The sequence below is a fragment of the Poecilia mexicana genome, unplaced genomic scaffold (assembly GCF_051168715.1).
Source record: "Poecilia mexicana isolate PSO_F unplaced genomic scaffold, ASM5116871v1 scaffold_12, whole genome shotgun sequence".
Lineage (NCBI taxonomy): Eukaryota > Metazoa > Chordata > Actinopteri > Cyprinodontiformes > Poeciliidae > Poecilia > Poecilia mexicana.
In genome coordinates this window covers 16,202,661-16,225,396 of record NW_028263381.1, presented here as the reverse complement: position 1 = coordinate 16,225,396, position 22,736 = coordinate 16,202,661, and the positions used below count along the sequence as shown (strand labels likewise).

General features: G+C 38.2%; 1 protein-coding gene across 1 annotated transcript; it reads left to right on the top strand.

Moving 5' to 3' along the window:
- The first annotated feature begins 80 nt into the window (after positions 1-80).
- Positions 81-17,432, top strand: camkk2 (calcium/calmodulin-dependent protein kinase kinase 2). The gene is made up of 17 exons (XM_014987938.2): positions 81-990; positions 5,335-5,597; positions 5,699-6,040; positions 7,191-7,238; positions 8,099-8,152; positions 10,031-10,082; positions 10,188-10,321; positions 10,692-10,728; positions 10,925-10,946; positions 11,052-11,140; positions 11,770-11,969; positions 12,120-12,173; positions 12,298-12,371; positions 12,481-12,568; positions 13,081-13,212; positions 13,382-13,485; positions 14,860-17,432. The coding sequence occupies exons 2-17, from the start codon at positions 5,382-5,384 to the stop codon at positions 14,930-14,932; spliced, it is 1,719 nt and encodes a 572-aa protein (XP_014843424.2). The 5' UTR covers positions 81-990; positions 5,335-5,381; the 3' UTR covers positions 14,933-17,432.
- The last annotated feature ends 5,304 nt before the right edge of the window (positions 17,433-22,736 follow it).

The following is a 22,736-nucleotide window of genomic DNA, read 5'->3' as shown; positions in this document are numbered from 1 at the left end:
GCTGCTTTCATTTATATTCCACATTTGAAAAGCTAAACTTACCATGTAAACAACAGTGAACCAAGAGTTTTAGCTGTGAAATTGTGGACAAAATCAACAACTCTGGTATAGTCGTCAGATTGGCTAAATCTTGTTGGCTGATCTGAAATACTAATGTGGCTTCACAGAAATACTATTTTAATCTAAATAAGGTTATACCAGTATGAACTATACTTGCTTATGTTGCTTCCAAAGGATGTACTGCATCTCATTTAGGGTTATAACAATAGAAGGGGAAGAATACAAATGCAGACTATATATAAAAGAAAAACACAATAAAACCAAATTCTCTGCTGATTAATGATGTAAAATCCAAAGAAAACTGAAGTTCATAACAAAAAAGTCCAATGATTTGAAGAATCCTTTAAAAATGTTAATATAGACAGGCATCAATCAGTTAAAGACTGCTTTAATTTGAGCAAGATTGCTCCAAAACATTAAGGTAGCCAAAATTATTTCATCTGTTGAAACATAAAAGTTCAGTGTATTGTGGCTTTGACAGACTGAAATTAATTGAAAGTGTGTCTTCAGTCTTTAACCATTTAAATGTAGGTTAAAAATACATTGCCAACGAGTGCAATTCTCCAGCTAATCAACAGGGGGCGGTGTTGGCCGTGCTGTGTAGATCAGAAATTAAGCACCATGAAGTATTTTCCTGAAGTCGTGAGAAAAATGAAAACAAAGAGGGACAGCATACACTGCTTCTGTTTATAAATCTAATTTCTGCGAGTGCATTTCTCAACGTTATGTAAATAATTGCACGCTGTCGGTCTTCCCTTCGTGTGAAGCTCTGGACCTGCGCTGTCGACCGCTCCATCACAACATCGGCTGTCAGTCTGCTACATTTTCCGTCTGTCTCAAAGCTAGCTAGCTGGCAGCAGCTACTGTAACACCTCAGCTGGAAGAAGGAACCTCACATTTCTGAATTTACGCCCCCAGTTGCACGGAGAGGTAAGACTTAAAAAACGTCAGAATGTATGTTTTTGATTGATTCAATGGCTTTGCTATCGAACGGAAGCTTCTTTAAGCGCTAGAATCGTTACTATCATCATTGACGCCCGTTACAGCAACATCTGTATGTTGACGTTAAAGCAGCTGCTAACGTTAGCCGAGCCGCTTGACTTTGAGCTTTAGAGAGGAGTTGACTCGCTGGGACTGCAAACAACCGTAACATTCGATTCAATCTTGGCAGCAAAGACGCCCTTTGGCGGACGTCGATCTTTACAATCACTTTAACAAGTTGCATTATTAATGCAAGTTGCCTAATATATTGCCAGAAACGCGAAGCATTTCATTGAAAGCGGCTCATAATTGGCATGTCATGTTTATGTTTACAGTTGGAGATTCTAAAATTGCACGTTTTCAGCCTGGCAACAGTTTAACACAAATGCTTCAGTCTAAACTGAAATATCTCTGCCTACTATATTATTATGTAACATTAGTTACAATGAGAATCTAAAGTTGCATAACATTCTTCCCCAAATGTTATCATCAAGCTATATTTCCATTTAGGTTTGTTTGAGGGGTGTTTACAGACTAGTATCGAACGTTTTTATGAAGTTTGAAACGGCAACTTGATGCCACCGGTCTATGCCATCATTCAACAATGGAAAGCGGAAGCAGGGACTATAATTTCTTTGCCGTTGTTTCAAGCATATTTGACGCCTTCTTGACAGCCTCTATCCTGGATTGTCGGTCAGCTGGCTGATAGAAAACCATTACACGTTTAGTCTTACTTTCTAGAATTTCGAATTTGATTTACCTTTTATTTATTTTCCTTTAAGCAGAACAAAAGCAACGTGATTCCATATTCCACTAGATGTATTATTATTGTGTGACAGGTTCTTATATAGGTCAAGGTATTTCAAAATTTCCCACAATTGAGCTAACTCAAGTGAGATATGACAGGAAATATTTGGAAATAACTGGTAAAATATACATCATATAGGTTAAATGTAAATATATTTCACATGTTAAATTTAATTATTTCTAAATCTAAAAATTGAATATTTACTGTCTTATGGTTGAATAACAAAACATGTTAATGAACTGCTATTGATAGTATGTTCCCAGTTTTATACAGGATGTTACAGATAAAAAGACATGAGTTCATATAAAAAGTACAATCTTTTTTGTACACGACCTCACGCCCATGTTGTGTGTCATTTAAACTGTTCACAATCGACTTTAATCTAACAACTCACTTCTGAATAGTTTTTAAATCAACACGTTTATATTGCCATTATTAAAAATCTTTTAAAATATTTGCAATCAAATTAGGGTGAGATGCCGTTGTTTTGCATTAAAAGCTTGCTGCTCTTGTAGCAGGTTAAGGGATAAATGACTGGCTCTGTTCTCAGCCGTGTGATGATAACACTGCACTTAAGTTAATCTAGGAGATCCTTTCTTGCATTTACTGCAGCTTATCTCCTGCATGACTCCACACACCGCTGACTTTGCTGCCCTGTGTATCGCTTAATGAAGCTTGGGATGCTCCTCTGCTCCAGATGGCTGTGTGTTGTACTGGTATGTCTGCAGGACCACATCTATGTCATAATTAATGCACTACATACCTCGGACCCCCACCTCCCCCCCCACCCCCCTTTTACCCTTCCGCCCCACATTCTATGATAAGTCCTGCTTTCCTCTCCCCTCGTGCCCAGATTGTCCAGGTCAACTCATGTGACTTTGGGTCTAAGAGGCTAAGTACAGCATCTGGAGCTTTACAGCATCTGCTGGTGTTTTACAAGACTTGAATCTAATCTTAGTCTGATGGCACCTTAAGTAGGCGTCTCTCCCACATATCATCCTCATTTAACTCTCGCCTGGCTCACACACTGTTATGTTTACCTCATAGCTTTGTTTGTCCTCTGCTACATCGGTTTATCATGCTTCCATGACCACAATCCTCTTAAAAACAATCCAACAAAAATTATGTAGATCTTCCTTCCTCCTCTGCTTTTCTCTTCTCCTCATTCCTCGGATAATGAGTATAAAAAGCATGAGTGGACGTGGAGATGGAAACTGTGGTCTTAAATTATGCAAACAAAAAAGAAAAAAAAAACACGGTTCTCATTAAATGCTGTGGGGATGATAATTAATCATGTTGTATAACTGACATCAAAAGCGTATTCCAATGTTGCTCCTTCAGATGCACCACTTTGTATCTGCTTACCAGAGCTGAAATTGGTGCATCTAGAAGTGTTCAGATGAATTAATTAGTACATTACAGGGCGTGTGGGGAAGAAGTCAAGACTCTATTGAGGGTTCAAATGAAAACAAAATGTCTGCTTAGGTTAAGTTGTAGGTGAAAAGCATCTGGTTTGTGATACTTCAGCTCTGTGGGTAGGTAAATATTATTAGTGACATGCAGTATCAACGAAAGATATGTGTTTGCATATGTAAACTACACTGCCATCCAATTCATTTTGTGCCTCTTACTTCTGAGTTTGTCTTCCACTTTCCAGTTGCTTTGTCTGGTTGGTCACACTTCAAAAATGAGAAGTTCACAAGAGACTGAAAGCAAAGGAGTCATGCTTCAGATGGGGGAAATTCTTACTTTTCACTCCATGATATTAGAAAAAAACATGCAAGAAACGATAATATGGGTTGAATTTTATAATAACTATAGGACTTGACGGAGAAACGGCTAATTAAAGGTCAGTGGCAGGACTGAGTCACTGGTCTAGGCCCCTCTTCACTACGTGCCTATTGGTCACAATAATATTGCAATAACAGTATGTGACAGAATGTGCAGCCCTCAGTCTTGCAAGGAATATTTATTTGTTTTTGTAAACCTAACCTAACAAAAATCAATATGCCATTAGGTGTCGAACTAGAAGCAAAATGTTGAATCAGTCAGGAGTCTGGAAATGGTTGAAAACCATTCTTTCATTCTTTATAACTTTTTTCCAGATTGCAAATAATGGCAAAATGCAAGACTGATAATTTAACTGTCAACTCTATCCGTGTGAGCAGAAAAAAGTGGACCATTTTAAGTTTGCCAAAAAATGTTTTGCTTTTAACTAATAACGCCTCCATCCTTCTTGACACCTCTGTGAAAGAAGTGTAAATGCCTTCTAATAAATCAGGATTTTATTGCAGAAACATAATTTTATACACACACAAAAAAAAACCCTACTCCACTTGCAGTGTGTTTTGGAGATTTTATACTTCCCTTGGAATATAATACACTAAATGGTATAAACACAGTTTAAGATGAACATTTTGTATCCCAGCTAATGTGACTGATGGCGGAAGCTTCAAAATTAGAAAAAAGTGAGTTGTCAGCTTATGTAGGAAAAAAAAAAACCCTACAACCAAAAAGCAACAGACAGGAAGTCAGTCGAGCACAAATTATTTTTCTGAGTGTCGACACTTAATTCAAAATGATGTGGCATAAAATTGCCTTTTAGAGTAGAGGATGTAGATAACAGCTTTTAGGCATTTCTAGGAATTCTAGTGAAAACCCTGAAATGTTTGTATAACAGGAGACAAGTAAATGATAAACACGATGTGCTCAGTGTAATACATATGTTTCAACTTCCAAGAAATCTACAATATAATATCGTAATATCATCTTTGAATCATGCTGCTTTGAACTTACTTTCAAAGCAAAAAGCCAGACCACTATAATTTTTCATTTTTCTGGTCTTATCATGATCGCAAACCAGAAAACAAATACAAAATCCACATTTTACAATGATTTCGTTTAATGAAGGAGAAAGGTTTGTCAAATCCACATTAGGTGATCAGTGGTTTGGTGCTTTTGGCAGCAACAAGAGCCATCAAGAAATGCTTAGTCCACTTTTTTTTTTTTTTTTTCCAAAGAATTGTTTTAATTCAGCTTCACTGGAGGGTTTTTAAGTATGACTGAACAGCCTGGCGGCCTCAGGCCATCACAATGATTGTTGCTATGATGTTCTTTCTGAAATATTGGGATAATTTTACACCAGATGTAGCAAGCTTTCCAAAAAGTTCCACTTCTGTCATGTCAGTCAGACAGCATAGATTGTGTTTTTTTTTTTTTTCATGTAAATGACCGTGTTTCTCAGTAAAGCAGGACGAGGTTGGTTTGGATAGGTTTTTCTCTCAATATATGGAATCATCATTTAAAAACAGTTTTTTTTGTGTGTGTGTGTGTGTGTTTGTTTACTCTGGTTGTTTGATATAAAATATTTAAGATACTCTTCATTGATCACAAAAATCAAAAACAGAATACATTATCTTAGGGAGGTAGGTTAGTATAAATCCTCTAACAACAAGAGTAACATCCTTTTATTTTGTGCATCCTAGAGGATGCAGTCTGATGGAGGAGTTGTCTAGTTTTGTGAAGAGGCGCCATGTTTCCTTGTCATGTAACTCCTTGGCCCTCTGGTGAGTCTCCGGCGTCCTGCGGCAGTCATGCACCGTCAGTGCAGCAACCTCTCCCTGATCTGCTGCGCAGCTGCCCCGCCCCGCCTTTAAACGCTCACTCTCAGACACCGTCCCCAGACCCCATGGAGTCCCTCATTGTGGTCACGGAGTATGAACCAAGTCAACCACCCGGAGAGGAAGAGGTGAGCCGGAACATACTGATTCATGTGTTTCTCAAACAATAAGGCGTATACATTTTTTTTTTTCTTAAAAATGATAAATAAAAACCAACATCTCATGTTAGGTGGAAGAAATGGACAGCTCTGAGACACCGGAGCCAGCTTCCTCAGCAGGAGCACCTTTCCGGACTCCATCCTGCGACCTGCTGTCCCATGCAGTTGGTCGGCCCGAGGTTCTGCTGCCTGAAAGCCAAGAGCAACGGGGCAGATTGAGTTTGTCTGACCGGAAACTTTCTCTGCAAGAACGCTCACACACGGCCACCTCGCCCTGCAGTTCCCCTGGACTTAACGAGCGCTATATTTACCCGTCGTTACCTTACTCTCCCATCACATCGCCCCATTCCTCCCCACGCCTGCCCCGCCGGCCCACTGTGGAGTCCCACAGCGTTTCCATCATAGATCTCCAGGTAAGATACCCTGTTCAGACTGACTTCAGTTCAGTTTTCAAACCATCTTAATTATTAGTTTATCATTGATTTATTTATTCAAAATTCATCCAAATTCAGTACAATCATACTGAAATTATACTACAAGGTTTATATATTTAGATTAGATACCAGAGCTCCCAGTTCCAAATCTAAATATAGGTTCACTATGGATTTACCAGAGGTAATTCCGCAGGCCGGCATTGAAAATAAAACCTGTAAAAGCAGAGGATGGATGGTCAAATGGACTGATTAACCAATGGATGGATGGACGGACGGATGGATGATCACTTGGATGGATGGTTGATGGATCCAGTCTCAGATTGTTTTTGAACTGTGATACTAAAATATTTCCAGATTCACAGTTTACTCAGCAGATTAAGATGATATTTATGCAGGTGAATACCCTCCTCCTATTTGTTTAATAATTCCTCACTAAACAGGTGATGAAGAATTCAATGAAAATCAGTAAATTTGAGGTGGTAAGCACCACAATAGTAAATATGAATATAGGATCTGTTTTCTCTGCACCCTGACTTACTGTCAGGGTGCAGAGGCTTTAGTGAAGCATTACACATGGATGGGCAGAGTAGCTCTCTGAGGTGCATCTGCTAGTGTACCATGAAATTAAAATGAACTGTAAGTATTTAGAATTACATGCACATTTCTTGTTGAAAGCAGCAGCACTGGTTGAGATCAAGCTGTGGAGGCACAGGTACGATTTTATCGACTCAGTCAAAGTAGCCGGTAGCTGTGGTAGAACTTGACGTGGGTAGTGTTTCGTTCTGTTCTACATCCTGCAAAGGTTCTTGATACAGTAGGATCAGATTTTGTTGTATCAAAAGTCATATTTGTGAAGGATTTACATGACTGTTATTTATGTTGCAAAGCCTTCAAATGAACATTAAGATTAGAGGTTTTTTTTGTATTTATTGAAAAGAAACATATATCCATATAAGTCTTTTTATAATAAAATACCTAAATGTGAGTGGGGCATTTTGCCCGAACGACTTACGTTTTCTTGATATAAAGAAAAAAAAAAGTGATTGAGTATATTTGCTTTTTGCACTCTGAAGAGAATCACAAATATTCCTTTTTCTTCCTTTCTTTCCCTCCCTCCCCCCTCCTCCAGGACTGCGTTCAGCTCAACCAGTACAAACTGAAGGATGAGATTGGAAAGGTACCATCCGAGACCTCTCACTCACTGATTGCTCTCTTTCACCGACTCTTCCATTTCCCTTCTCCTCTCCGCCTACTGCGTGTCTGTCAAGTAAACGCACATCGCCGAGGACGTGCGGTAACAGCCTCTGATATGCTCTCTCCTGGCTGTCCTCATTTTCCAAACTCCGTGTAAACCACCCGGCCATGAGAGAGTTGGAAGATGGATGAGAGGCTGGTATAAATAGTGTTCTCTAAGGATTGTGCAAGGCTTAGTGGATAGGGGTTGGTGCGAGGGAGTCGGCGTGTGTGTGTGTGTGTAAATGGTTTAGATTGTTAGTATTGTTGAGCAGATTGATAGTATCTATGAATTTTAACAAATAGATGCAACGTCTGTAGATTGAAGCCATTTAGGATCGTTGGAGAGGCTCCTCTGTTGTGGAATTGTCACTTTGGACTGTGGGATGAGCTATTTGCTTCCTCTCCGTGCTACAATCTGCTCCCCCAGCAGGAACTGAGTCTGCCCTCTCTCTCTGTGTTTGTTTTGTTGTGTATGAATTTGTCTGCACAGGGCTCTAATTGGGCCCACTTTCTACACAGAGTTTCCTGCGTTGAGGAGTTTTGAGGGCGGGGGAGGGGCGCGGTGTGATGGCACAAACCAGATCCAGTTTCCTTAATTAGCCTGAAATCAAAAATGAAAGAGCGATGGAGAGAGAGGATTTGAATTTCTCTGTTCTCACTTTGAAGCAGCTGGTACTCTTTCAGCGTGGGCCCACTCACTTCAGCTTGTGTGTTGATGCTTGTGTGTTTTCTACATATTAATGTTGTTTATTTAGTATGAAACGTTTCTTTTTTTTGTTTTGTTTTTTCTCTCTTCCGCAGGGCTCTTATGGTGTTGTCAAGCTTGCTTACAATGAGGATGACAACACATACTATGTGAGTATTGTGAACCCCACTCCCACATCCTAATTGCACAATAACGATACGCCTGTTGTTTTTATGAATAAGCTACATCTGTGAGAAAGTTCAGAATGTCATTTACTCTTCATAACAATGACTCAATGACAGCGACTGAAAATGTCATGGGGGTTGTTTTACTAATTTCTCCCAAGTGACAAAGCACACATGTCACAATTGGTGATTATATCATTGTTATAATAGCTTAGTGGATTGGCAGATTAGTTGGGTCTGAATAAGGCCAGTCTGGAAGTATTCATCCCCTTTGAGCTTTTTCAGACTTTAACAATCTGTACATATTTTATACGAGGGTTTCATGTGATATAACAACAGAAGTCTTGGTCCTGCATTCATGTACTTAAAATGAAGGCCTTAAAAATCTTAAATTTATATTAACATTTTTTTTGGCCTTAAATATGTTTATCACAGGTCTTATATTTTGTTATGGCAGTAATATTTAATCTTGTGTATGCAGTTTTTCTTTTCACGGGACTGTTCTGTCTGACAAAAGTTTGAACCTCATGTAGACATCTTTAGATTGTGACTCAAGGAGGATGAGGACTAATATGCCCTTTCTACCTAGATAGGTTTTTTTTGCATCCATCATAGGTAATCGGCCAGTGTATTGCCGATTGGCTGGACGGCGTTTGTTTTTGCCACTAGCTCACTTCTGTTGAGAGGCTGGGTGCATTCTGTGCAAAAACAACTTTTAAGTCTGCCACTACTGTTTTTTTTTGTTTTTTTTTGCAATGCTTGTTCATAATACTGCAGGAGGCCCCAACCGTTCTCTTTATAGCTTTTTTTGGTCTTAACTTTCATGCAAGGTGGCATTAAAAAGTCTTAAATTTGACTTGCTGAAACCTGCAGACATCCTGCTCCATTCCTGTTTTCCATAATTGTGAAGTGCAAACTAAAGGATGCATGTTATTTAATCTGGTGAGTGTGGCATGGATTTGTATGAAGCCCTCCTTAGTCAATGCTTTATGTAACCATCTTTCACTGCAGTTACAGCTGTAGGTCGTTTGTTGTGTCTCTACCAGCTTTGCTCTCTTCGTCAGATTGGATGAATAGTGTCTGAGAACATTGATTTTTCAAGTCTTTAGGTATGGACTCTGAGTCATTGTAGCTCTGGACCTGCTTGAATCTTAACAATCCCTGCTGGTTAATCAAATGCGGATGTGCTAATTCACACCAGGATGAGCTCTCTTTCTACTTGATCACTCCAATTGGTACAGATTTTGGTCTTAAGTGGCACAAAAAACCCCCTGAGTAGATTAAGTAAAGTTTTTGTTAATTGCAGCAATCGTTGCAGTATTGAACAAAAGTATTGCAACTGCATGTTTTCCAAATATTATTTAGCCCCAGATTTCATCACAGTCCTGCTAGAAGCTCCATCTCTGCACCAGTCCCAGCTCTTTTGCAGCCTCTGTCAGGTTTCCGTTTAGGATGCTCTACCCCTGGTGAGAAAATTCGTGAATATGATTCCAATGCTCTCTATATGGAAATCTTTAGGCATGCTGTGCTTTCTAAAAATCACTTTTGAGTCTGTAAAAGTGATTATTTTAGTTACTGAGAAGCATTAGTTACCAGACAAAGGATTTTCAAGGTAAGAGAGATGTTTTTTTTGTTGTTTTTTTTTAACTGTAGATGCTGCCACTGTCATCTGTACAGTAGGTGTATGAGTGGGTGCGCTGTCAGTGTAGCAGCATCTGATTGTGTGGTATCCAGCTCCTTTTTTTTTTTTTCCCATCTGCCCCTTTGCTCATCTTTTTCCTGGATCGCTGCCCACTGGGCTCTCCCGCCTCCTGTCCTCCTTATTCTCCACCGAATCTAAACCTGTTTCTCTCTGTTGTGTAGGCGATGAAGCTTCTGTCCAAGAAGAGGCTCCTGAGGCAAGCAGGGTTTCCACGTAAGTCAGAAGCAGGGTCTTTAATGCTGCAGTAGATAACTGATAAAGGCCACTTTACTTTTTTGTCTTTTGTCTAACCTCTTACTACTCACCAATCTCCATCAGGGAGACCACCTCCTCGTGGAACCAGAACAGTCCCCGAGGGTCCAGCTCAGCATAAAGGGCCACTGGAACGAGTTTATCAAGAGATAGCCATTCTAAAAAAACTCGACCATCCTAATGTAGTTAAACTAGTAGAGGTATGTAAACTGCAGTTTACTTTTACACAGTGCTGATTTTATTGTCAAAATTCAGTCTTACAGATCGTCAAACTAATATTAACATCAGAGATGGGTAATATGGGTAAATAAACACAAGTAATTCTGGAATGATGAGTCAATTTATAGAGGTACAAAAGCAATCCAAACACCTGTTTTGAAAATGACCTAATCCAGAGAAATAAAAAAATAAAATAAAACAAATAAAATCATTGACATGTTCAACTCAGGAAAAGGCCACAAATCGATCCCCTGCTGCCAGTGCCTGTGAATGAAAAGATGAGGTTTGGTGTGTTTTAAGTGTGTGTTTGGATTGACATTCATTTCTTGTTCCCTCGTGCTGCAATGGCAGGTTTTGGATGACCCCAGTGAGGACCATCTGTACATGGGTATGTTCTGGCCAAACTGTCACTGTCCAGACTGCAAACAGCCAGAACACAGATGGTTTTTTTTTTTTTTTTTAATTCTAATAAAACATATGGAAATACTACTTTTTGTTATTTTGATAACATTTGTAATAAAACTGCATTTTTAGAACATGTCTCCTGACAAATGTAATCTTTTTTTCCTTGTTATTTGTCACAGTGTTTGAGCTGGTGAAGCAAGGGTGAGACACGCTTCTATTATGGCAATGATTATATGACTGAAATGGACTCAATATCATTACTTCCAATTGCTAATGGTGAGTGTGTGTGTGTGTGTGTGTTTTCAGGGCTGTGATGGAGGTGCCAACTGATAAACCCTTCAGCGAGGAACAGGCCCGCTTTTACTTCAGGGATCTGCTGAGAGGAATCGAGTACTGTGAGTCCCTCAGGCTTCTACATTCATTTTCCATCTAATGGAAGCAATTATTTAATCAATATGAATCACTTTTGCTTCAAAATGAACCTGTGATAGATTATACCTGCTATACTGATATGGCTTTTATTTTTAGGTGAAATAAAAGGTGTTGTGAATAATCATTCTTGTCTAGGTTAGACATTAAAATGCTCTCACTCTATCATTAAGATTTGTTTTCACGATGCTACCCTGGCTTTACAAAGTTCTCCATGTGAGCCGCTCTTGACTCCAGCCACCCACGAGGATCATTTCACATAATTTTCCTGGCTGCAAATGCATTTCAGCTCAAGAGAAAAGCTTTTACACAAGGGTTGTCTAGGAGACTATTACTGGGATGAAAGGAGAGGGAGGGCTTTAAGTCTCAGACTCAAAAAAAAAAAACAAAAAACAATCACATAAAAAAAAAAAGCTTTTCTCAGTATGTGTTGTTTAGTTGAAATTCAACCACCTCCATATTCTTTCTTTACGTGATCAGCCTAAATTATGGCTGTTATCCTTTTGAACAATGATGTTTACCTGGAGATTCTTTAGCATTTCCAGACTTATGTTCTCATCCTTTGACTTGTCTTACCACCTCACGGTTTTAACAGTGCATTATCAGAGAATCATCCATAGAGACATCAAACCCTCCAACCTGTTGGTGGGAGAAGATGGCCACATCAAGATTGCAGACTTTGGAGTTAGCAACCAGTTTGAAGGTGCCGATGCCCTGCTCACCAGCACAGTGGGAACACCTGCTTTCCTCGCTCCCGAAACACTTTCTGAGACCAGAAAAAATTTCTCTGGGAAGGTGAGGCAGTGTTTGTGGCTAACTAGTGCCACCTGGAGACTGTTGTCAGTAATGCAATACAATACTGGTGGTGTTTCAGATTTTTTAATTTTTTTTTCTGTTTATTGGTTGACATGGCTTTAAGGTATTTCTTATTTTTCTTTTTTAAAGGCATTGGATGTCTGGGCTATGGGAGTAACGCTTTACTGCTTCGTCTTTGGAGTGGTGAGTGTGTCCACTGCAACAAAGAGTAGAGGCTGCTTGTCTCCTTAAAAGTTGTCCCAAATGGTGGTGGTCCATTAAAACAAACAAAAAAATAAAAACCTATGCATATTAATTGTCTCCACAGTGTCCTTTTATGGATGAGCGCATTCTTAGTCTACATCAAAAAATCAAAACCCAACCTGTGGTGATACCAGAATGGTATGTTTTAATTTGTGCTGTAGGTATCTCAAAAACTGTGTGCTGTTGTTTTTCCACTCACTTGCTGCTGTTCCGACGCTTTGCATTACTCGTTTTCTTGTGCCAACAGTGCAAACATATCGGATGGCCTCAAAGATTTGCTGTTGAAAATGTTGGACAAGAATCCAGAGGCCAGAATATCAGTGGCACAGATAAAGGTGAACATTTTCTATAGTGTTTGAGAACAGGCTACGTTAGTTACCCCCAAGTTGGGATTGTTTTGTAAATGGATATAATGACCCTGCTTCATTTTGGTACGAATATATAACAAAAATGATATTTTTTCCCAAACATAAAATTGATTTTATGTGAAACAACATGCATCTTCAGAAATACATATCTTTTTATGACGAAGGGGATTTTAATTTCAGTAGATAAAAGGACTCTACGGTTTTAATGACGGGTTTTTGAGCAAGTTTCAGTTCCAGATTACATCATCACTCCATATATAGAAGTGCGGTTAGAAATGTATGTATTTCTGCCTTGACAAACAACACAAAGATCAGTAGTGCAACATTTATACTGATGCTGTCATAATGTGGAGGTTTGTTTGGTACTGGAAACAGTTTCCTGTAGAAATGTGCATACATGTTCATATTCTTTACTTATTTCTTCATCCTTGTATGATATATTGACTTATGTCTAACATTAGTCTGTTTGTTGTGTCCAGGCTCATCCGTGGGTGACGAAGAACGGTGCCGAGCCTCTTCCTCCTGAGGATGACAACTGCTGTTTGCTGATTGAGGTCACTGAGGAGGAAGTGGAGAACTCTGTTAAACACATCCCAAGCCTGGCTACAGTGGTGAGTTTCTCTGCTAATGGGCATTAAGGAAATGCCATCGCCGCTAGCTTATATTTTAAAAATGGATTTCAACGATCTAGGTATAAAGTGGGTAAAATCAAATAAAAAAAAACTGTCTTATATTAATCTGTGTAATATTAATCTTAGCTTTTGCATAAACTTTTGACAGATTTTGGTGAGAACCATGTTAAGGAAGCGCTCCTTTGGGAATCCCTTTGACTTGAGCCGAAAGGAGGATCGCAGCGGTGTGTGTGCTCCAGCGCAAACATTTACGTGAGTGTATTGTTTACAGGCCGACCTAATGATGCTATGACAACAGTTGGGAGTCCTTGAGCAATGCGGTTTCACCACAACTTTCTTTCACAACTGGGCTTTCTCACTTAGTGTGTTTCATGTTGTCATAATGAAGAATGATTTTGCCGTTTTATTTGACCCATCACAGACGGGGCCCACCTTTTTCACTAAATCCATGAAACATCATTTCAGGTGGCGTTAATTAATCCTGCGCTTAAATGCTGTTTCCCAGCACCGCAGGTTCTAATCAGATCAACAGTCAGCTGATGAGTTTTGTCAAATGCTTGTTTACAGTATTATTAAATGAAGATGGTGGCCTCTGTTAGCAGGGATACTGAGATAATAGCATGGCATGAAGGATGCTGTCTCCATGCGATCCTCCACAAGAACTCTGAATAAAATGCAGGATAAAACTTTTAATTGATTAGACATTTATTGTGCGTAATGTTGTTTCTTTTATTTATTTATTTTTTGGATAGTAACATTTACGTCTCTCATGGTAAATTACATAAATATAGAATTGTAGATATGATTTGAGTAAAAAAGACAAAAAAAAACTTTCACATTCCACATCCTGTATGGCTTTGCACATAACACTCCTTTCCTTCTGTCTCTATAAAAACAAATAAAAGTCAGAGAGAATAACTATATATAGATAAACATTGCAATAGGTTGAGTCAGTGGATCTTGGAAATAAAGTAAATGTTTTATTCTTGTTTGTTTCTGCATATTGCTGCTCCATAGAGTTGGTGCTCAGGTTGTGGAAAAACACACCAGTTCATTTGAACAAACTGGGAGATTTAAAAGAAGAGACAGTCTAAACATACGAGCATCAGGCCAGAAGTACTTCCATGGGGCTTATGGTTAATTCCAAATACAGTTCCATCGATGTCTTTGTCCAGGAAAGAGACGTGGCTAAACAGTCAACCGGCTAAGAGTTGTTCTTTGGAAAGACAAATAAGGAGATGAAACAATGCTAATGGCAAAAACAGCTCTGTCAATGACGTCACCAAACAAAAAGAAGAAGCTAAACGCGGAATCATTTCGGTAGAATCTCTTCCTGTGGAAAAAAAAAAGAAGACAGTTCATTTAAACACTGCAACGCTTAACCCTCAGTTTGAAATCCTCACCTGTAAGCAGTTAATCACCTAATTTCAAAAGTATCACAGAACAAATATCATAAATACTCTACTGCCTGATGAAAACTATTTGAAACCACTTACAGACAAGGTTTTTGCTTTCGTTTTTGTACTTCGGTAGAGCGGTGCTTCAAAATTGTTCCAGTTGTGTGAGATCAGCGTTTTCTCGTTGCGATGCTGCCGCTGGTGCTGAGTCTCGGTTGTTTTCTCTCAGGAAACAAGAGAGCACAGACGGAGTGAGAAGCATGGACCTGCCCTACGTAGGAGAAGACAAGGCTCTTTCCTGATGGAAGCGGCTTTATATGCACACTGATATCTTCCTGCCTGTAACTGCACAACACGACAACCCCTTTACTCTTTGCAACCGGCCGTCAACGCTTACAGACTTTAACTTTTTATGTTGGATGTGAAGAATTTTCAAAGTAGGGACGAACTTATGATCTTAAGGACTTTGGTGAGGATTTTGTGACGATGGTTATCGTTTCTCTTCTTGTACAGCTTACCTTTGGGGTGGTGGGGGTTTGTGACTGTCGTATGTGAACCTTGAAATGTCACATCCTTTTCCTCAACTTACACTTCTCCTCCTCCTCCTCCTCTCTTGCATGCTTTTATAGTCTCAGCATGCCTCGTCTCAGGCTTCAATGGTCCAGTTTCAGGTTTTTAACGTAGTCTAATTCCTAGATCCCCCACTTGTTTTTACTTGATAAGATCTTCAGGTGTATTGTGCTGAGAGGAAAAAAAAAAAAAAAAGAGGGGATGTTTGGATGTGAGTTCACCATCACAACCGGCCTTCTCTTTGGCAGAGAATGCCTCCTGACAAAGATTGTCGAAGTTCAGAGTATGGCAGAGTGGCAGTGCCCAGTTTTGTTACATATTTAACAGACTGTACAGTTTACCAAATAAGGAAAAAGGGAAGCTAAAACATGTTTACTTCATTGAATGCATGCATTTATTTTTTACAAGATATTTATCCTAATTCCCACACTTTTAAGTTTGACGTGTACTGCAATTAATAGAAAGCTTTATAAATGATTTAAAATGGTTAATGTAGTGCTGTGTGAACGTTCACATCTGTCGTCAGTGGATTTGGATGGCATGTGGGGGGGAGGACCTTTATATGTGCTAAAACTTGTACTTTCAGACATCTTAAGTGAAGAGTTTTTGTTTTAGGTGTTTACACTCAATTTTAAAGAGCTGCAGTAAGCTGAATATTAAAGTCTGCATGTGAGAACAGCAGAAAGTGTTGGTGAAAAGTTGTTGTTTCCTTAAATATTTTAATCAAAGTATTTTAATGTGCTATACAGGCAGGGCTTTACACGTTCCTGCAGCATTCTGTTTTAGGATTTACTTGATGACAACAAAACCTCAAATCAAAAAAGGAAACCTAGTTTTGTTTTAGTTAGTTTGTTTTGTCTGACTGGATATATGTTATTTAAAGACGGAGAGCATTTAAATAAATGCACAGGTTTGCAAAGTAAATTACAAACAATTTCTTGTTCTTATAGTTGACCTATAAAAGCTGGCTGCTGCCATAAAGTTAGGATGGAAGCACAGTGCCAATATTCAGACTTTTTACAGATCTATGCATGTCATATCTTTTGACGTGTTTGGTCAGAAACATCAGTCATTCTGGAAAGAAGCAGAATTTAATTTCTGATATCAATTACAAATGTCCTCCTTCTTATTTTCCCAATTTTCTTTTTTTTTTTTTTTTTTACCTTTTCGTCCATTCCTTATTTAATTTTTTTTCCCAAACATTTAGTGTTGTAGATAAAACGACTGAATGTGTGTCTAGTTAACATAGATTATTGACAGTGTTGATACTAACATTTAATGCTTCCACACGTTTTAGTTCAGCACTTCCGTCGTGTTGAATGTATAAGAAAAGGGAAGGACTTTTTTTGTATTCGTACCTGCATGTTTCTCTGAAATGTATGTTGGTTTTTAAGACTCGTACTATGCACATTAAATGTCTTTATGGTGCAGCAGTACACCTTGTTGAGCACGCTCAGAAGCTATAATTCGGGTGATTCGTTTTGGAAGATTCATGATGAAGATGAATGTCATAAATTTGGTCTTATTATGATGCATTTGAAATGTTTTTTTTTTTTTATATATATATGTATACTCATACAAATAAGTTTAATAGAGTTATACAAAAAGGCTTTTTTGTGGAGATGATCTGCACCTGCACTACATGCTTTGTATCTAGACATCAACAAACTTCTGGAGTAATCTCACTCCATATTTGATCGACAGTCCTGACAGAAAAGGTTCATTCTAGCTGGTTGGCTTTTCTTTAGACAGACAGAAGTCTACAATCGTTCAGTAAGACTGAGGTCGAGGCCATTCAAGAAGCTTAACATGTTTACCGAAACAAAGCTTCAACTATCTGATTGATGATTTGGCTGCAGGACACAACCACAGAACCATGCTGCCACCACCATGGCGACCAGTTGGCATAGTTTTCTTTTAAAGCTTTACATTGACTTTTCCAAATGGGTTCTCCAGTCTAGCTTGAAAGTGTATTTTGTAACAGGGATAATTAAAGTTCATGGAAGGAAATTAAGCAATTTAAGTTAACTCTCCAATTTTGACTTGGAAAAATGATCAAATATTCAGAATTACTCCATAAGCTTCTTTTTTATAGCTACAAAAAGCATACAGTGTCCCAGGGAAGGTTTAACCTAATAAGAGGGTTTGTATGTATACACTGAGCCTATATGTTTAATTTTAATTCAGTTTTAATGAAAACAAATTCACAATAAATTCAAACTTGTGCACCCATATCTTGTTTTTGTGGTTCATTGAAGTTACGGCTGTATCATTATCATATCCTGGAAACAGTTCAAATATGTCACTCTATAGGCAGCCATTTAATATCGATGCCTGTCAGGAGTGTATTTCAGCTTATCACAAGAAATGTGTGGTCAGAGTGGTATGTGTCCTTTTTAATGTCAAGCAGGTTTTCAGTCAAAGTTTAAGTTATGCTTTTAAAATTAAGAGCACAACACAAACACAAATTAATTTTTTTTCTATGACATAAAACACAAGCCACACAGCAGAACTCATTGAATCTAAAGATTCTTCTTATTGCGCGTAAATTTTGTTTTTAAAGACCTGTTGAACTTGTTATATAAAGTAAAAACACATGCCGATATGTTGAACCGCTCAAACTCAAACCGTACCGTGCTCATTATTTAAATAAACAATCACTGCCTTCCTGTAAAATTCTTTCTTTTCACTTTTTTGCTTCAATAATCCCACCGTAGGCTCACAGTTCCTGTAGTTGGCCACAAGTGTGCGCTGTTTACTATGATATTTCTGAACATGGAAGACTAACTCTTAAATGTCTGTTTCAAACAAAAAAAGAGAAGTGAAATTATATCTTCAAAACCCTGTTTATTCTGAAAATGAGCTGATGGTTTAATCTTTAAAGTTTTGTTTACAGCTGACACACATTAAAGCTTTCGTGTTTAAGATGTTTAAATTTAAATGTTACAGTGACGCGATTTGTTGCTTTTGTCAACGGAAGCTTGCATCAAGTGGCCGAAATGCCAGAAATGTGATCCTGGGAACATTCGGCAGACACAAACGCCTCATTCCAGGAGATTTCCATCTCTCATCCCTGGCAGAGCTCGCTAACATTCAAACAGGAGGCGGCGAGGTCACAGAGTCCAAACTGGCCACGTTCCAGACCTCTTGCTGTACAAAACAAGGTAGCTCAAAGTAAAGCCAGCGTGATTTTAACCTTTTAAAGCATGACATAAGGAATAACATAAGGTTCTTTTTATAATGGATGCTTTTAAAAGACCAAAACATTCAAAGCAGCTCTTGGATTCCTCTGTGATAAACTCCGTTCCGTTTCCAGCCGTTATTCTGCTTCACACTGACACATTTAGTTTCTCTGTAAATATAAATGTCCTCTTCCTGAACAGATTTTTAGGATTTTAATTCTAACGCCTTGGAAATCTAAACTCGGGTAAAGGAATGACCTCACACCCCACTTCCAGCCACAATTTCAAAAAACCTTCAGGATTTGCGTATTGTTGTGCTCAGTTGCCTGGCCAACATCTTTTAACAAGCTGTATAAGAAAAGTATTAGCCATTTTCTACCCGTTCACATTTGCATCTACCTGCAGCTATTGCTGACTTACAAGTGTGTGGGAGCAATTCTGAATTTTGCGGAAGACGAGAAATTATGACATCCAGGTGTAAATGGAAATTAGCAATACGTCTTGATCTAAAGAGCTCAGAGACTTGAATACTTGACTTTCAAGTATAAAAAGAAAAAGTCATATTTTTATCACGTTGATTTAAAATCCACAGGCTAAGAATTTAGAAGGTCGAGTTTAAAGCTCCCAACAGGAGAGTCTACGGAGAGACAAAAGTTGAAAGATGAGAGTGAGATGAGAGTCTCTATATCCTTTCCTTAGTGCGGACTTCTTATCAGGCCGGTTACATCACGCTTATACTTTGTGCTGAATGGGATGGTAAAGAAAAACTGCCCTACTTGTATTGGGGTTTATGTAACAATTTATATTAAATAAATAAATGCAGTAATATTCATTGATGGCTTTCAGTCGGATAATACTCTTTGCTATAAGGCAAAAAGAGTTCAGGGATGATGGCCTCAGGCACCTGGTGGACTCCATGCCTTGATGGGTTAGGGCTGTTTTGGCTGCAAGGACGATAACCAAGCACACTGTTAGGTGTGTGGTCTTAATGTTATGCCTGATCGGAGTTCATATCTCACAGGCTGACATAGAAAAACGGGAACCTCTTAAAAGGCTGAGCTTAAGCACCATTTAAACAATTTGTGTGGCTGACACCTGTCGTCTTTTGCTGACTACAGCACAATGTGTGCTAATGTTCGCCATATAAGGCGCTGTTCAAAACCAATACAGAGACAGCTTCAGGTTCTGAGCTGCGCTGTGCGTAAATTTCCCCCCGCTGGGGCACATGAGGAAGCTGGAAACTGCACATCAGCAGCTGAGAAACGCTGATAGTAACAGAATCAGACCCTTTACTCTCCTGACTCGCCTAATTGTTTTCCAGTTGGAAGGTTGGGAGGGTGGGGGAAGAAAAATGGGGAGGGAAAAAATGAAGTAGTAAACAAAAACCTTAATCATCATCCTGTAAAAATGCAAGTAGAACTTAAAATCTTGTTTAGGTGTTATTTTTTTGTTAAAGTTCCAGTGAAACTTCACTTTCTGTCGATGCAGAATCCAAAACTGACACAAACACTAATTCTCTCCATTGTTTTTCCTTTTGTTTTTTTTTGCTTCATATCAGACTTGCCTTTCGAACCTGTCTCCACTCCTGTAACCTTTTCATAAATCAAACACACTTGTAGTTTGTCTGAGTGCTCTGTATTATAAACCTCTATTTCTAAACTCTTCAATGTGTGCACATACACATTGCTGAAGTTAATATACTTCTCTTTTATGCAGGTCCAGGAGCATTTTCCCCTTTTAGTTTGCAAAGTAGACAATAGTGTTAGGAGAAGGATAGCTGTGTTGCCTACAGCTTCTATAAAACCTTGTTTAAAACATGATTTCTCCATAAGTCAGTCTTTTAGATTTGCATATTATTTGAAGCTAGTTGCTAAAATTAAAGAGCTGCAAATATAGTTGATTTCTCTTTTGTTTTCACTTTTTGCTTTGCTCTTTGACCTCTTTGACTTCTAGGCACCGCTGACAAAATTGAATTAAAAGAAAAAAAAAAAAGGGAAATATCACACTCTGATAAATAATTGTGCTACTAATTGTGTGGTGCTGGGAATTGATGACAATCAGCTGTCCATTATATTGTACCTAATCTTTTTTTTATGTTTAATGAGAATACATGACTCTTGAAAAGAGTTCAACATCTGTTCAACCTCATATTTTTATATAAAATCTCCTGGTATTTCAATTACCTCATGATGACTCGAACTCAAAAGGGTATTTTTGTGACATTACCCCATACAACCAGTTGGCATGTAGACTCCGGTGGTTGTCATGGAGACTAAGTGACCACAAATGAACCCAGGTAATTATGAAAGGCATATTTTCTTTTTCGTCCATCATCAATCATCATTGCACCTCACGGCAAAGCAAACATGGATATTCATCCAGCCCTTATTTTTGGTGGAAGTTCTTGTTTTTTTTAGACATGTATTGCTCAGGCTGAACATATGGACACATTTAGGTAGATAGCTATTTTCCTATAACACACAATTGATAATAGCTTATTTAACTGTTGAAGAATGAGTTATGGATTAATATTTAGAGGTCATTTAAAAGGAAAACACAGAACTTATTCTCATGTCTGTCTAGGGGTGTAAATAATTGTGGCACTTTTTTTTTTTTTTAAAGCAAACAAACATTATTTCTTTACGTGCTTGTTTTTCTCCCCAGTGAATAAGTTAAAGGTTGTTTGTCTAATTTCTTTTAAATAAAGAAGAATTTGTGTTGATGCTTTTTACACACCTTCACCAAGGGTGCCAGAAAGTGTGGATGGCTCTCTGTGACTAATAAAAATAAATAAATAAAAATAAAGCAAACAAGAGGACAATAAACTCATAAGAATCTTTAATTAGATTTCCAGTGAATCTCCTTCTTCTTCTTTTTTTCTTGCTAATGATAGAAACAAAAAGTAATCTCTCTAAATCTCCTGAGTCACGATGCCCCTCACCTTATCCTCCCAAATAAATTTAACAGAATCCTAAATGAGTAAGAGATTTTTCCTCAGAACAGATAATAGATTATTTTTTATCCTGTGGCACTTTTTTTTTTTTTTTGACTGAAATAACCCGTGGCTGCCGTGTTTCTGAAGCGGAAAATTATGCCTGGTGAAAGCTCTGAAAAATAATCCCATTAAAACCCAGCAGCTGTTTAGGGCGACTTCTTGGAGAATTTGGCAGCACAGTGCTTTTGCTGGAATTAAAATGGCTCTGTGAGATGACAGGTTGTGTAACTGCTGAATTTTAAATCTGTAGTGAAAACATATTGCGTGACTCAGGCTGAGAGAGAAAGAGAGAAGAGACGAGAGCACTTGGCTATTCCAGAGAAACAGGCTAGGACTGCAATGTCAGACACAGCAAATACATCAGAAATAATAAGAAAAAGATCGTTTAGAGTTTTGTTTTTTTCTCCTCAAAAAAAGGTTCATCACATCAAACTTAAACAAATCCTCATATAATGACAACAGAAGAAGTAGGAAAGAATTATAACAGACATATCGACAGCATTGTCTTGTGTGTGTTAATCAAAGCTGTGACCACTTAACCCCTACACACTTTCTCCACCCACTTCTTGTCTGCAAACACTTGACTATTTAAATTTTACTCTCTTGCTCTTTGCAGCATAACAGATCTTGGTGGTTTGTTGTGGAACTGCTGTGATTGGATGAGTTTTGCACCATGGACTTTTAAACATCTTGAATTAAACACTTGTTTTAAAACATTTTCTCAGTAAACGTTCCCTCTGACCTAGCAAGCAAAGCCAAAAAAGGCAGAATCCCAATTTGGTTTTGTGAATAATACCCAAGACCCTACTTTTAAAAATCAAGGCAGCTGACGGTCACTTCCGGGATTTGATTTGTTTGTTTTTTGTTAACTAAAATACAAGATTTTCATATTTCTACACAAACAACAAAGAAAACAAAAAAAGCTCCAGTACTGAATTTGATCACGTTTATCCAGGTTGTGAAAAAATAAAAAAAGAACAGAAATAATAATTGTCAACAAACTTCTAGATGGGGAAAAAAGGAAAGAAAAAAGAAATTATCACCTTTACCAACGTACACCTCGACCATCTTCCATTAAGATTCCCCTCACTATTTGCTTCAATAATATGAAATGCTATAGGAGTTTATTATTAATCCCAAATGCCCCCTGCCGTCCTCACCCAGCCGTTGAATAATGTTCTCACACTGAAAAGTTTCTAAAGATTTTGCAACTGCAATAAAAGCTGAATTTGTTTAAAGGATTTCTGCCAGTGGTGCCAAAAAAAAAAAAAAAAAATATCTCAAAGATAAGAATTAAATTCTTATAATTTCCACTCACTAATAAAAGGTCAGCTTCCTTTATATTGTGTTGGGTGATAC

Excerpts from the sequence above, each read along its gene's own strand:
- camkk2 (XM_014987938.2), top strand. The coding sequence starts at position 5,382 with ATGTTTCCTTGTCATGTAACTCCTTGGCCCTCTGGTGAGTCTCCGGCG. Across the intron at positions 10,729-10,924 it reads TGAGGACCATCTGTACATGG|TGTTTGAGCTGGTGAAGCAA; the intron begins GTATGTTCTGGC and ends TATTTGTCACAG. Across the intron at positions 13,213-13,381 it reads TCCCAAGCCTGGCTACAGTG|ATTTTGGTGAGAACCATGTT; the intron begins GTGAGTTTCTCT and ends AACTTTTGACAG.